Source organism: Dysidea avara, chromosome 13, assembly GCF_963678975.1.
Source record: "Dysidea avara chromosome 13, odDysAvar1.4, whole genome shotgun sequence".
NCBI lineage: Eukaryota > Metazoa > Porifera > Demospongiae > Dictyoceratida > Dysideidae > Dysidea > Dysidea avara.
In genome coordinates this window covers 7117242-7134026 of record NC_089284.1, presented here as the reverse complement: position 1 = coordinate 7134026, position 16785 = coordinate 7117242, and the positions used below count along the sequence as shown (strand labels likewise).

Here is a 16785-nt window from a genome sequence, read left to right as displayed (position 1 = left end):
ATGTTTTGTCAAAAATCTGTTCTGATGTGTGCATGTGCACTTGTGTATGTGTTGCAGTGTTGAGACCTTCTTACAGCACATCTTCCAGGCAACTGAGGTGCATGCTGGCACTATTATTGCCCCATGATATATATTTAGCTAGCCAATGAACATTTATTATTACACTCGGGTATTGTGTGTGTGTTTTAACCATGATTGGAAAATAATGAATAATAACTGCCTGCCAACATCAAAGTTCAAAAAATCTGAGCTAGAAACTAATAATCAAGTTTCATTGGCCTAAGGCAAGGGCTGCTACCTTAATATTACTTAAAGTTACAAGTCACACTAGTAATGTTTTTTCTTATAAATAGTTTTACATTGGAGGGGAATTCTCATACTCTGTACACACTTACATTACTAGTTGGACATGCAAATATGCTGTACAGCTTATATAGTAGCTACAATATTATAGTAGCTACAATATTGTACTTGATGTTTACTGTAGATGCATACACTTAACTTTGCTTGTAGATGAAGGCACACTCAGATTAGCCAATGGACGTGATGAAACTGAAGGTCGAGTAGAGATTTTTGTAAATGGCCGATGGGGCACAGTTTGTGATGACTTTTGGGACATCAGAGATGCTAATGTTGTGTGCAGGCAACTGGGATTTCTTAGTGCTCGGCAAGCAGTACCACGTGCAGGGTTTGGATCAGGCAGTGGACAACCAACTGTACTTGATGATGTACGATGTGTGGGCAATGAGAGCTCACTTCTTGACTGTCCAAGTAGACCAATTGGCCGTCACAATTGCGGCCATCATGAAGACGCTGGTGTCAGATGCAATCAATGCCCTGCAGGTAAAGGAGCTACATAATATCAAATTAAGACAATTGTAAAAGGGTCAGTAATAGTATAATACTATACAACAACCAAATAAAAATTCCAGGTTTATTTGTACTCTACAGTTTTAAACTACATGCCACAGTAAAGTTTACCACTTCATACAGATATCATTTGATTATCTATTATTATGTAGTAATCATAGCATGATGATACTGCAACAAGAAACTTGAACCAGAATCATACTTTGGTCATACTAAATCATAAACTCTAAACACAGGCTATTTACCTAAAGGTATAGCTGTGAATTTGCTTTCCAGTTATAGGCTAGTGAAAGTGACTCACAGATATAAGACAATATAGAATTCAAGGAAAGAACCTGAAATTCAAATATAGATGTGTTTGAAACAGCCAGTAATGTATAGAATCAGATCAGATCACACACACACACACACACACACACACACACACACACACACACACACACACACACACACACACACACACACACACACACACACACACACACACACACACACACACACACACACACGCACAAACACACACACACACCAAAAATTGCAACAATAATAGATTTATAAATTATTTATTGTATACTTTAGCTGAACGTGTCCGACTGGTGGGTGGGACAGTACCTAATGAAGGACGAGTGGAGGTTCGTGTTGCATGTAACACTGCATGGGGTACAGTATGTGATGACCAATGGGATACCTTGGATGCTCAAGTAGTATGTCGTCAACTGGGCTACCTTGCTGATGGAGCAATAGCATACACTAATGCCTATTTTGGAAGAGGTACTGGTTCCATCTTATTGGATAACTTGGAATGTAATGGAACTGAAGCTAATCTACTTCAGTGCACACATAATGGACTGGGTGTAGAAAATTGTGGCCACAATGCAGATGCTGGAGTCTTCTGTAACTTCAGTGAGTATCACACACTACCAGGGGCATACCGAGGGGGGTTTCCAGGGGTTTCAGGAAACCCCTTTGGATTTTACACACTACTTGAAACATTAAGAAATAGAAACTTCAGGTTTCCAGAATCTGAAATCTATCATGGAACAGGACACATTTTAAGCCTTTATCTTATAGTTAAATAATAGTTTCTAACATGATAGCAACACCTATATAGCATTGTTCTGCATTATGATTTTGGTGAAGGATCGAGATACTCTAATAGAGCAGTCAAGTAATATAAACTACTCTAATATAACAGTCACTTAGCTGTAGTGGAAACCCCTTTTTAAAATTCCTGCGTATGCCCCTGCACTACATACACAACTACACTAATCCAAGGGGCAACTTTTACAAACTTACTTATTATTTTAATACTTTGTAGTTCCTTGTCCAGATAATCCTATCAGACTGAATGGTTCTAATGCTACCAATAGTGGTCGTGTTGAGTATTGTGTCAGCGGAATATGGGGCACTGTGTGTGATGATGAATGGTCACTTCAAGATGCTGATGTAGCATGTAGACAGTTGGGCTTCCAAGGAGCAAGAAGAGCTTATGGTTCAGCATACTTTGGAGCTGGTGAAGGTCCCATCTGGCTGGATAACCTACAGTGTAATACTAGTGAATCTCGACTTGAGGACTGCCCTAACAAAGGATTGTTGGTGAATGACTGCACCCACAATCAAGACGCTGGCGTAGAATGCATCACAACAGGTAACCTGGCACTACAATACAATTTAGATGTTAACACTAATATCCACTGTAGATTATGTATGCCCTCCAAATGGCAATGTGAGACTCAATGGTAATGATTACTACCAGGGTAGAGCTGAGGTGTGTGATAACTCAGCCTGGACCTGTTTCTGTGGTGACAGCTTCAGCAGACAACATGGAGAACTGATTTGCTCTCAGCTAGGATTTCCTGGACTCTATCGTTACTCAACTGGACCAGCAAGCTGCAGTTCTGGTGCAACAAGTCTCCAGTGCACAGAAGATGCAACATCCATTCAAAATTGCAACTACACAGTTGCCACAACTTCCTGCCCTCAAGTATACATTGAATGCTACAGTAAGTCTATATACAATCACTCTGGTTATTGGTGTGAATGATTTTTAAATTTTTGTAGCTGAGTCACCAGTCAATGGAACACTACCACCACAAAACAATTACCAAGTACGTTTAGTGGATGGCTACTCTGATTATGATGGGCGTGTGGAGTTACTGGCCAACAAACAATGGGGAACAATCTGTGATAATGGCTTTGGAATAACTGATGCTAATGTGAGTCATATAAGTGAAAACAACTTTATTTAATACCTAACCACCACAGGTTGTGTGTCATCAACTTGGATACCTACGAGCTGTTGATGCTACTGTTAATGCTTTCTATGGTCAAGGAAATGGCCCAGTATGGTTTGATAACTTGCAGTGTACAGGCCAGGAAGGAAACATTGGTGCTTGCACAAATCCAGGACTAGGAACATTGGCTGACAATTGTGATCATTCACAAGATGCTGGTGTAGTGTGTGCAAGTAAGTCTGTAGTAGATGATGTAATCCAGTTGTAATTTGATGTTTCCTCTTAGATGATGATAGGACTTTTAATGTTAGATTGGTAGATGGAAGTACAGAAAATGAAGGACGAGTTGAAATCTTCTTTGGAGATTCTTGGGGCACTGTTTGTGATGATGACTGGGACATCGATGATGCTAATGTAGTATGCTATCAGTTGGGGTATTCACATGCAATTGAAGCCCCCAGAAGGGCTCAATTTGGACAAGGAACAGGCACAATCTGGATGGATGATGTAGAGTGTCATGGTGCTGAACAACTACTTGGTCAGTGCATATCCTCAGGATGGGGCAACAGCAACTGTGATCACAGTGAAGATGCCAGTGTCGTCTGTTCAAGTATGGCAATAGCAACACTATTGTAGTAATTTATCCCATCTGCTGCACAGGACATATTACTTACATTGCACACAATTATCACATAAAAGCCCCACTGCATCATATAATAATTTCAAAACTTTACATAGAGGTAGAGAAACACTGCACAAATGAATATACCACCAATACCAATATATGTATAAGGGTACCATCACCATTATTAATTCAGCCATGGATATGGACCACTCAACACATGCCAGTGGTGGATCCAAGGGGAGAGTTACATGAAACCCCTTTCAAATAGCCTTCTCATTTGCTGATGTAAATTCAGTGTTATCCTAGATTCCTATCATCTTCATATTTGCTAAGACAATTATCATTAATTGTGTTAAAAGCAGCACTTTCAATGCTTCCAAAAGGCTTAAGGTACTGAAAAACATTGTTAAGGAGTGATTATTTGCTATCAAATCTTAGAAGCTAGCTAGCTACAATTACTATACCTCAGACTTGAACCTCTCCTTTTAAGTCTGGATCTGCCACTGAATGGGGAAATTGATAGACAAATACATGCAGGAGCATCCACAGACATGGACACACAACACACACACAATTGAAACTAATAATGTTTCTTCCAGTTATAAGGTTGTTTCTATAGTTTTTGTTTACCCTCAGCTGACACTACTACACCACCTGTGCAAGCTCCAATACGAATAGAAGGTGGTAGTAACCAGTTTGAAGGTCGTGTTGAGGTGTACTACAATGGACAGTGGGGAACAGTATGTGATGATAACTGGGATATAATAGCTGCCAAGTATGTACTTATTTTCAACATTGAAATTTCACTGGCCCTTTCCATTCTAAAGCGTTGCTTGTCGTCAACTTGGATTTGGTGATGCAATTAGAGCTTTCACAGGCAGCTATTTTGGTGGTGTAGACCCTGACCACCCTATCTGGTTGGATGAAGTACAGTGTACCACTGGAGATCACTACTTATCTGAGTGTCGTCACAATGGTTGGGGAAATAATGACTGTACACATTCTGAAGATGCCGGTGTTGGCTGCACTGGATCAAGTTTGTTGTAAACAATATTATAATTGCACAAATATGACTCCCACGTTTTTCCTTCACAGATGAAACAACTTGTACCGAAGGTGATATTCGTCTTGTTGGAGGTGCTGATGACTTTGAAGGTCGTGTTGAAGTATGCCATAATGATGTATGGGGAACTGTTTGTGATGATTTCTGGAGTGGAAATGATGGTAGAGTTGCTTGTCGTCAACTGGGACTACCATTTGTAGCAACAAGAACACGTGCCTTTTATGGACAAGGAACAGGAGATATTTGGCTGGATAATTTACGTTGTACAGGATCAGAGACTCAACTGATTGACTGTACCCATAATGGATTTGGTGTACACAATTGTTTCCATGGAGAAGATGCAGGGTTAATCTGTGGCAGTAAGTGCCTTAATAATATTGGTGCTGAAAGAAGTTAATGTGTGCTTGATTTTCTATACAGTGCCCCCACCCATCCGTCTTGTTGGTGGCAGCAATGAGTATGAGGGTCGCTTGGAAATATTGTGGAATGGACAATGGGGAACAGTTTGTGATGATCTTTTTGGTAGTGTTGATGCAGCTGTGGTGTGCAGACAACTTGGCTACACTGCTACTAATGCTATTGCTTTTGGCAATGGATACTTTGGACAAGGCGACGGTACCATCTGGTTGGATGATATACAATGTGATGGACATGAGAACACCTTGTTCCAATGTCCAGCTGCTCCATTTGGTGATCACAATTGTGCTCACTTTGAAGATGTTGGTGTTCGATGTGGAGGTAGACACAATGCACAAATTAAGTAATCAAATAAAGTATGCTTCTGTTTAGGTGGTGGAGCTATAGATCCCTTTACTCTCAGATTGTTCCCTAACCCTAATACTTCAGCTGGTATTCTAGAAGTCTACTTGTACGGAGCATGGGGCACTGTCTGTCGAAATGGGTTTGATCAAGCAGCTGCAAATGTAGCCTGCAGAGAATTGGGCTATCCATCAGGGGGCTTGGTGTTGAGTTCTTCCATTACATTTGGGAGAGGAACTGGTCCTGTTTGGCTAGATAGTGTTGGTTGTCATGGTACTGAAGACAGCCTATCAGCATGTACAGTTGAGATTGGAGGAGGGACTAGTTCTTGTACTCATGCTCAAGATGTCAACATTGTTTGTGGTAAGTACACGTGTACCATCACATATTATAGAGCATACATTGAATGTTTTAGATACTGGCAATGAAAACAATTTTGATATTCGTCTTGTTAATGGAGATGTTGCAAGCGAAGGTCGTGTTGAGGTGTTTTATGGAGGCCAGTGGGGAACTATCTGTGATGATCTTTTTGATGCCAATGATGCCAGTGTGATCTGTCGTCAACTTGGTTACAGCATGGGTGGTGTTCCTGCATCTTTCCGTACATTTGGTGAAGGCTCTACTTCACAACCAATATGGTTGGATAATCTTGCATGCAGTGGGATGGAATCAAATATTACTTTGTGCCCCAATATCATGGCTTCTTTGGGTGATCACAACTGCGTACACTTTGAAGATGTTGGAGTCCATTGCTTTGGTAAGCTAAACATGTATACCACCACTAAGTTACTATATCATTGTTGTTTAATAATTTTCTAGAAACAACTTGCCCTACAAATAATGTCAGATTAGATGGAAGCACAGTTCCATATGCTGGTCGTCTTGAAGTGTGTTTTAATGGATTGTGGGGTACTGTGTGTGATGATGCTTTCAATCAAGTTGATGCTGATGTAGCTTGTCGACAATTAGGCTACAGTAGTGCACTAGCTCCTTCAACTTACTATGGACCAGGCTCTGGACCAGTGTGGCTTGATAATGTGGGTTGTACTGGTACTGAGAGTAGTATCTTGGACTGTGCTCATGCTGGAGTGGGTACTCACAACTGTGTCCATTCTGAAGATGTTGGAATAATTTGTCAACGTAAGAGACATGACATGTACACTGTCATGTTGTCATTACTTATCTTCTATTTTTATAGCCAGTACTAATGACATAACTCACCCTTGTGGTACACACTGTGTAAGACTGGTAGATGACCTTGCAGGTACTGTCAATGGTAGCCAAGGACGAGTAGAGATTTTGTACAATGGTGAATGGGGCACTGTTTGTGATCCCTATTGGGGTATTAGGGATGCTGAGGTGGTGTGCAGACAGTTGGGATACTCTTATGCTTTAAATGCAACCAGAGATGCATATTTTGGACAGGGAACTGGAGAGATTTATGTTGCCTTAGTTGACTGCCGTGGAAATGAAACTGAACTTGCGTACTGCCCCAGTTTACCACTTGGAGATGTTTTCTACTGTGCTCATCCTGATGATGCTGGAGTTGTGTGTTCCAGTAAGTTGTGTGACATCATGTAACATTGTATAGCTGGAATTACTTGTTAATGACAGATTCTCCACCACCTTCACGACCTGATGATGGAATTCTGCGATTGGTGAATGGCACTTCACCACGTCAAGGAATACTTCAAGTGTTCTATAATGGACAATGGGGATCTATCTGTGATGCTAACAGATTCTTTGGTGCAAATGAAGGAAGTGTTGCATGTAGACAACTGGGCTACCAAAGTCTAGAATCAAAGAGAAATAATCCAATTAATCCTTTCACATGGATCACTGAAGTTTTCTGTTATGGAGAAGAGGGTAGATTGGTGGATTGTGATTACTATGGCTGGGATGTACCATGTACTTCAGGAGTAGTTGAAGTGACATGTGATGGTACGTAGCAATGTTTGAAATACCAAATAATGTTAATGATGACAACTGCTACTTATAGATCCTACTCCTACACAATGTCAGTCTCGACTGCTAGATGGAGACTACACATGGCAAGGGCGTGTTGAAATTATTTATAACGGCACTTGGGGATCAGTCTGTGATGATTTTTGGGGTGTGAATGATGCAAATGTTGTGTGCACTCAACTTGGTTTCACTAGAGCTGTATCTGCTCCACGGTTTGCAGCATTTGGCCAGTCATCTGGTCCAATTTGGCTTGACCAACTTCGTTGTACAGGCAGTGAAGCCGATCTTTGTGAGTGTCCTGGAAACAGTGTAGGAGTACATGATTGTTCACACTCTGAAGATGCTGGTGTTGTATGTCAAGGTAATATAAATGCCTAATTTTGAAGTGTTATGGCAATGTATAGGTAATACCAAGAGTTAATAATATAGAGAGTATTTAGTTCAGTCTTCAAATATTCTCGAGGATTCATCACGGTGCGGCTAAACTAATTGCGGTAAGGAAACGAACAAATACTAGAAGCCTGTACGTTACACGGAAAGGAAGCCGTTTAACTTCTGCGCAATCATCTATTACAGGCCTATACAGCGTTAGACACTCTCCTCTCTATATTATTAACTCTTGGTAATACTGTGCCACAGAAAATCACTCAAATACCAGCTTCACCTTTCTTTCTTGATGACTTGTTTAATAGAATCAAGTACCTTTAGAGCAACCCAAAACACAGTTTTAATTTTTTTATATATAGCTAAAATTTCTGCTGATGCCTTCAACCAAGCATAACTTGACCTTGGTAAACACTACTACTTTGCTCATTTTTCCAAGACATTCCTTTCTCCTACCCTTATTTCATTTTTTTTATTTCTATCATCCTCAAATTTCTATCTTTCCTTACACTTTTTGTTTACCATCATCCACAACTGGTAAACCAGCCTGAGAACCAGCCCATACCACATCAAAGGAAAGAATAGCACTAAACTTATCATACGTTTAATTGTGTAACTGAAACAACATAGGAATTTTTATGTCACATGTCATAGAGGTTTATGTCACAATATAAGCAATTCTTAAAGTTTCACAACTGAAGTTGTTACTTATGAAAGTGTATAGCTATTTTGATTCAAACATGCAAAAATATCAACTTAAACATCAGCAATATTAACTATGACATCAACAACCAACAATGCTCATACTTATAAGTAACTATGCGGCAATTTTTCTCATATTTATTGCATCAAATTTGATCAAAATGAATGGAAAAGTGTGCATCATTAATGCCACGACATGAAGAAGCCTATGTCATATCATATCATGGAACTTTATGTCATGACATGTCGTATGTCACAACTATTGTGGCATCCCTATAACTGAATGCATACCCTGACTGAAAAGCAAAGTGGTTATTCCACTTGGTTTTTAGCTATTTTCCAGTTGTTATACAATGTTACAAACAAAGAACAGCAAGAGAACCACTCACCATGGAAATCTTGGACAATTCTTGTGATAGCCATTACTGAAACGACCTGTCAAATTCTTCTTGTCAATGTGTTGTCTTCTCATGCAACCATACCAAGGCATTGTATCGAGTCCTTTCTTTAGAAATGAGTATACAGAGATCACAAAATATATTCAAAGCATTATACCACTATATATGATCCACCCACTATATTTGGAACATAATATAACATGCTGCGAAGACAGTTTCTAACCCATAGAACTTCCATCTAATCTACCACCAAAAAGTACTGTATCCTCCATTATAATGACATTTAATCTCAACTTCAAAGTGACTTGAGTAATTTGCCATGAACTATTGTGTTTGCTCTTGTATTGTTGTGCTGTTGTATAGTTGCTGTATGTATCAAGTATGTGTAGTTCATTAGGAAAGTACATCTCTACTGGCTACTAAATCAAATCAGAAAAAAAAAGCACAGATTATCATGTTAGATAACTCCGCCAGAGGCTTACTTAAGAAGCAGTCACCCTAATACAAAAAATCATGTATAATTTTCTAATAGAACAACCACACATGTGCATATATTTGTGCTACAACCAAAAAAGTATACAAGTAGTTTGTTTATTAAAATTTAAATATGAAGTAGGGAAAAAGTAGTGAAATAAGATATACAGCATAGGTATGTAGCAAAATCCCTATAGTATGGCACTGAACAATGCCAATGTAGGGATTTTCCAGTTCACTTATGTTTCAGTTACTACCATCATGTCACTACTATCACGTGTATCCCTTTATATTAATAAACACATATAAATTAATAGTTTTCAAGCACACATAAATTCTGTCTATTACTTGCTGCAGTATAATTTACAAAACTGATATAATTTAAACTATGTTTATTGCACTTTATCCTTTGGCTCCATTCTGTGTAGCAACTGCAACCAAGTATGGACTTAATTGTACACTATTGTTTATTTAGCCACTGACCCACTCTATGGTGGTGTGAGATTGGTCAATGGATCAAGTGAGAATGAAGGTAGATTGGAAGTACAAGTCAATGGTGTGTGGGGAACCGTCTGTGATGACTTATGGGGACTTGATGAAGCTGATATTGTATGCAGACAACTTGGTTATCCTGCTGGTGCAATAGTCTCTGATGGTATTCCTGTGGCTGGTGAAGGATTACCAATCTGGTTGGACAATGTGAGATGTACTGGCACTGAATTCTTCATTTGGGATTGTGCCAACAATGGACCAGGATCGCACAACTGTGAACACTTTGAAGATGTCTATATTGTGTGTCGACCCAATGCTACTGAAAACAACACTGCATCAAGTATGTGTTTGTATGCTATTTACTGTTTGTGTTTTGCATGTACATAGTACAGGAGAGTGTTCATAACATTTCTTTGTGTGTACACATTCACATCACATGTGCATAGCACACAGTGTGTCATTAATATTAATACTCATTTTGTTGTGCTAAGTTTGTACTGTAGTTGTTTATATCACATCTGTAGTTTGTCCACCAGTAAGACTGGTTGGAGGAGTCAACAACTTTGAAGGTCGTGTAGAGGTTTATTATCAAAACCAATGGGGAACTATCTGTGATGACTTCTGGGGTCTCCTTGATGCCCATGTAGTGTGTAGACATCTTGGATTTGGACCTGCAACAGCTGCTTTGAGGTTTGCTGCTTTTGGACAAGGAAGTGGTAGTATTTGGTTAGATAATGTGCGATGCACTGGTTCTGAGGGATGTATAGGGAATTGTACTCACAATGGCTGGGGTGCACACAACTGTTTACATTCTGAAGATGCTGGTGTTCGCTGCTCTGGTATGGCATACATGTGTGTGTGTGTGTGTGTGTGTGTGTGTGTGTGTGTGTGTGTGTGTGTGTGTGTGTGTGTGTGTGTGTATGTGTGTGAGCATTTGTATCTATGCAAATTATTTAGCAAATTCAATACTGTGTAGATCCTGGCCCTCATCAGTTTGAAGTTCAACTTGTTGGAGGTGATCGACCAGGCCAGGGACGAGTGGAAATCTATTACAGTAATGCATGGGGTACCATTTGTGATAGTCTATGGGATATCAATGATGCTGAGGTTGTATGCCAAGAGCTGGGTTATGTTGGAGTAATTCAGGTGTACAGCTCAGCTGCATTTGGCCAGGGAACTGGATTTGTGTGGATGGACAATGTACGTTGCAGAAGTAGTGAAGAACATCTTTCTGACTGTGCCTTTTCTGGCTGGGGAATCACAAATTGTACACATGCAATGGATGCTGGTGTCTGGTGTGGAAGTACGTAAGCCCTTTGTGTAAACACAAATACACACCCTCCCTGCTAGTGAAACCTCATTTTACTATGTTATTTGTGTATACATAGATACCACAAGCAATGGTACACTTCGTCTGGTTGGTGGTTCTTCTGATAATGAAGGTCGTGTAGAAATCTTTTATGGTCAATGGGGTACAGTCTGTGATGATTTCTGGGATCTGAATGATGCTGCTGTTGTGTGTAGACAGCTTGGCTTTCTGCGTGCAGTGTTTGCCTATCGTACATCACAGTTTGGACAGGGCACTGGACCAATTTGGCTTGATAATGTGCACTGTACTGGAACTGAGTCTCGACTTGATCAGTGTCCTCACAATGGAATTGGAACACACAACTGTATTCATTTTGAAGATGCTAGTGTTCAGTGCACAAGTAAGAAATGTTTCACTTGTAAATATGATTTTAAAGAATAAATAACATTTGTAGACATACCTGTCCATCAAGTAAGATTGGTTAATGGGCCCAATGAGCATACAGGTCGTGTAGAAGTTTACACCAACAGTACTGGTGGATTTGACAATGCACAGTGGGGTACTGTCTGTGATGACTTCTGGGGAATAACTGATGCCAGAGTGGTGTGCCGTCAACTTGGATATCCTGATGTTGTGGCTGCTCCACGTTTTGCTAGATATGGTCAAGGAACTGGACCTATTTGGCTAGATAACTTAAGATGTCTTGGAACTGAGCCTGATCTTTTTACCTGTGGTGGTAATCAAATCGGCAGCCATAATTGTCAACACTCTGAAGATGCCTCAGCTGAATGCTTAAGTATGCATAAATTGTCTGTTTAAATATAATAATTATGCATTGTATTAACAACTACAGTACCTAGCTGTCCTCCAGTACGTCTTGTTGGTGGAAGTGACCAGTATGAGGGTAGAGTAGAAGTGTACTATAACAATACTTGGGGAACTGTGTGTGATGATTTGTGGGGTCAAGAAGAAGCTAACACTGTCTGTATACAACTTGGTTACTCTGGAGCAGTGGCATACTACTACAATGCCCGCTTTGGTGAAGGTACTGGCACTATCTGGATGGATAATGTACGGTGTGCATCTGATGACAATTGTCTTGGAAACTGCACATTCAATGGATTTGCTATTCACAACTGTCAGCACAGGGAAGATGTCTCTGTGAGATGTAGTAATTTTACTGGACCACCACCACCAACTGAAATCAGACTCATTGGTGGAAGCAGTGAGCTAGAGGGAAGAGTTGAAGTGCTGTACCTTGGAACATGGGGAACAATCTGTGATGACTTCTGGAGTATTGAGGATGCTCATGTGATTTGTAGACAACTTGGATTTGGACGTGGCTTACAAGCTACAAGCCGTGCCAGCTTTGGACAAGGATCAGGCACCATCTGGTTGGACAATGTGCAGTGTAGAGGAAATGAGACAAGAGTAGAAGACTGTTCACATAATGGATGGGGAGTACATAACTGTGCTCACTTTGAAGATGCTGGTGTTGTTTGTTCGTCAGGTAGGTCTTCTATTTAGGAAGTGCTATATTCACAATTTTCACACACACATATGTATAGCTATGTAAGAGTAATTTGCGCAGCTAATGTACATTGTAGATACATAACATGGACTATATATTTAACCAGCATTATTTACACCAACAAATGTTTGTTACAGATATAGGACCATCTCCTGGTGACATTAGGTTGATAAATGATGCAGACAACACTAATATGACTGGAAGGCTTGAAGTATACTATGAAGGACAGTGGGGAACAGTTTGTGATGATTTCTTTGATAGTCTTTCAGCAATGGTTGCATGTCGACAGTTGGGGTTGAATCCAGTTGGAGCTATTGCTGTTACCAGAGCAGGATTTGGCCAGGGTATGGATCCTATTTGGTTAGACAATGTAAATTGTGCTGGAAGTGAAGAGAACATTGATTCCTGCCCACACAATGCTTGGGGATCACATAATTGTGCCCACTTTGAGGATACTGGTGTCATCTGTCTGTGTAAGTTATTACTGTTTTACATTAACAGGTGTCCATTTTTTATGATGCACTTATTGCTGCTATGTATACACAGTGGAACCTAGCTCCCTTTAAAAATCCACCCTCCAATTAAGTACACTGTACATTAAACATTTAACCTGTCAACAAAGAATGGGGTCTGAGGTACCTACAGATCTCTACCAATACAATAAAGGACAATCTCCTTATCACAGTAAAATTATATCAGTCAGCTGGTCCAAGGTTCCAGTGCATGTCATTACTGTTAAGTGATTATATATACAAGTGTAAGGAAAAAGTTAAGAAATTTATAAGTTAGTAGCATTCATTACACAATCAGAAGTACTGAAACAATGGAGATCGTCATTTGGTGCAAACATAATCTCTAATTTAGTGTATAAAGTTGGTATTATAAGCAAAAGTAGGTTGCACATTAGGTGATGATGTCTCTGTTTCAATACTTTCTATTGTAATCATACACTACAATAGTAATGTATAGTAGGGACCACAAAGGAGTAGGCATGGCCCACGAAATAATATCACCCAAAAAACAGCCTCAATTTCCCCTAACGACAATCAGGCAGTATTGGTTAGGTGAAACTAAGCCCAAACAAGCTTTCAGATCGACCCAAAATGCCTTCAACAAGTTGCTACAGAATTTTAAAAATTATTTATTTAATGGAATTTTCTACTGACTGAGTAAGTAACTGACTGACTGACTGATGCCTTCAGACAAGCGTAACTTGATAACGGCGAAGGCTACCGGCTTTATTTTTTCACTGTTTGACGTCGCTTCAACCCGGCAGGTGCCTTTTGGTATACCACAGTATGTACAATGCATTCTTCATGGACTTACTAGTGTTCTCCTTTGTGTCCCATTCATCTTTGCTGACAGCAAAAAGTATCAATTTGGCGATAGCACATGATGGCTTCCCTTAGTAACGGAAATTGTCCGTATTTGTCATAGTGGCTATTTTGATATCAGAGATGCTTTTCAAACAGTTCTTGATTCATACTGCTGTGTAACAGGTTGAACATAGCCGACAATGAAGGGTAATGGATACTTCACTTTTCAGACAATAATTGATATAACTGGGGCACACGACACCATTTCTTTCAGTATGCATGGATTGCAGATGTGCTTTTCGAACAGTTCTTGATTCGAAATGCTGTGTAACGGGTTGAACATAGCTGACAACGAAGTGTAATGGATACTTCACTTTTCAGACGATAATTGGGGCACGCGGCACCATTTCAGATGTGGTATTTGTGGGTTCACCAGTCATATTTATTATTTACAAAAAAGTTAACAAATAAGTACACTTGTAGTTTAAAATTTAAAAACTTCTGCATGTAATTTTTTGTAACATAATTTATCTTTATCATTAATGAACTCCTATACACTTCATCAAAAGAAAGAATGGCACCAGGGATGTACAGATATAATTGCACATCAAAAAATACCCTCAATAGCTACTAATTATTGGCAAGCAAAGTGGCTTAGGTCTATATAAGCTTTGATCTTACACAGCCTTAAATATGGAAAGCAACATGTGATGCACACCTGCTGTTACTTCAAGTCTTGCATAATTGTAGACAGACCTTTTATTTGTACAACCTATGAAGTATCTGACAAACTACTCACAAAATGCAATGTATGTCAATGACACACAGATTCCATGTCCTACCATATAGATAATAGAGTACTTAGAAAATGCAATTGGTTTGATTTTCATTGATAGGACAAGACAATTTTGTGCTCAAGTACAGAAAGAATTGTTCTAAGCAGTATAAATAGTAATCCAACAGATCAAAGAAACTGTGAAGGCTTTTGTGAGAGATTTTTCAAACCATAGGTTTTGTAACGAAGAGTATCACAATAATTTTGACTGTTAAATGCCATTCTTACTTCATCCGCTCCTTGCATAGCTAGTTCCACTTTTGAGACTTCTGATCAGGCACATAGATATGTCACCAACATGGGATTTTCCCTTTGTGCTGTACCACTAAAGACTTTAAACAATGAAAGATACTTTGCCCAACTACTCCTATTTTGCTATTTTGCTCTTATACTCTCTGTGTTAAAAGGTAAGGAAAAGGTTTATCAGAAGTTATTGTCAGTAGCCACAAAGAAAATTATGGACTTTAAAGTACATTTTTTGAGCCCATTTTATTTCATGCATAACTTCCTTAAGTGCTGGTACCATCCTAGTGATGGGCCATATTGATATTTTGCTATACGATTATTGTCATGAACAAATATCACGATTATCACGATTATTGTCAACTTAACTTTTGTAACAAAAAACACTAAACACATCATGAATTGTCAATTAATCGGTAAAATTACATTGAAAATTTACAAATATTTCTCTGGCTATCACGATTATTGCACGATAATTGCCAATTTCGATTATCACTAGTCAATGAAAAGTACACAATGTCGATTATTGCCAATAAAATAATCACGATTATCACGATAATTGAATAATTGCCCATCCCAGTTCCAACAATTACTTATAAGAATTTGTAGTAGTCACAATTAGTGGTCAATAAATTTGTAACTTGTTTATCTTTGATATAATCACAGCAGGCATGGATATTTGTGATGTGTGTAATACAGACTTTCAATTAAAATGAATGTGCTTTGTGGCATCGCATTATTGTGTTTTCTAAGCCTAAGTACTCTATTACCTATGGTTCCACCAAAAAACACATTTCAAGCTAAAGCAACATAACATTAATATAATTTATCTAACTGCAAAAAGTTCTAGTCCATAACTTTAACCATCATTGAGTTATGCTTGTCTAGTCAGTCAGTCAGTTAGTCAGTAGAAAATTCTGTCAAATAAAAATTTTAGTTAAGCAGAAAGTTGATGACAGCATTTCAGGATGCTTTGAGGATGTGTTTTGGCTTGACTGCACCTGACCAATACTGGTAAAGTGCAGTGAAGGTATATAATGTGAGGCTGACTTCTAGTCAAGTAAAAGTGTAAGCAATTGTGATCCCTACTACTTAGTATACTACTACCATTACACAATGTTCTAAATGATACAGGGACTCCACTCAGTAAGTAATATTCTTTGATTGTTACTGCTACTTATTTGCTCTTACAGCCAATGGAACACAGCCACCAATCCAGGTACGGTTAGTAAATGGAGAAAATGAGTTTGAAGGAAGAGTAGAAGTTCTGTATGCTGGTATATGGGGAACTGTGTGTGATGACTTCTTCGACCTTGCGGCTGCTAATGTGGTATGTAGACAACTTGGTTATCCAGGTGCACTGAGGAGGGCAAACTTCTTAGAGTTTGGCCAAGGTACTGGTCAAATCTGGCTTGATGATGTACGTTGCACAGGAAATGAGACCTCATTGGAAAACTGCCCACATAGAACATTTGGCAGTCACAACTGCTTCCACTTTGAGGATGTTGGAGTTGAGTGTATTGGTAAGGATTATAAATCACATTGTAACAGCACTTTTACTGAAATTTTTATGTTACAACTACAG

The 16785-nt window shown here is 39.1% G+C and overlaps 1 protein-coding gene across 1 annotated transcript in view; it reads left to right on the top strand.

The window, feature by feature from the left end:
* The window catches only part of LOC136242479 (uncharacterized), a 53073-nt gene that overhangs the window by 21558 nt on the left and 14730 nt on the right, over positions 1-16785 (top strand). The window contains exons 9-33 of the mRNA XM_066033909.1: positions 514-843; positions 1450-1773; positions 2189-2518; positions 2571-2873; positions 2932-3086; positions 3136-3337; positions 3391-3714; positions 4366-4504; positions 4557-4765; positions 4825-5151; positions 5213-5530; positions 5582-5914; positions 5967-6308; positions 6371-6691; positions 6750-7109; positions 7166-7492; positions 7551-7877; positions 9950-10306; positions 10491-10805; positions 10943-11269; positions 11355-11675; positions 11730-12071; positions 12129-12785; positions 12944-13279; positions 16394-16723. Coding sequence (XP_065889981.1) covers positions 514-843; positions 1450-1773; positions 2189-2518; positions 2571-2873; positions 2932-3086; positions 3136-3337; positions 3391-3714; positions 4366-4504; positions 4557-4765; positions 4825-5151; positions 5213-5530; positions 5582-5914; positions 5967-6308; positions 6371-6691; positions 6750-7109; positions 7166-7492; positions 7551-7877; positions 9950-10306; positions 10491-10805; positions 10943-11269; positions 11355-11675; positions 11730-12071; positions 12129-12785; positions 12944-13279; positions 16394-16723 — 7956 coding nt within the window. The remainder of the gene's footprint in view (positions 1-513; positions 844-1449; positions 1774-2188; positions 2519-2570; positions 2874-2931; positions 3087-3135; positions 3338-3390; positions 3715-4365; positions 4505-4556; positions 4766-4824; positions 5152-5212; positions 5531-5581; positions 5915-5966; positions 6309-6370; positions 6692-6749; positions 7110-7165; positions 7493-7550; positions 7878-9949; positions 10307-10490; positions 10806-10942; positions 11270-11354; positions 11676-11729; positions 12072-12128; positions 12786-12943; positions 13280-16393; positions 16724-16785) is intronic.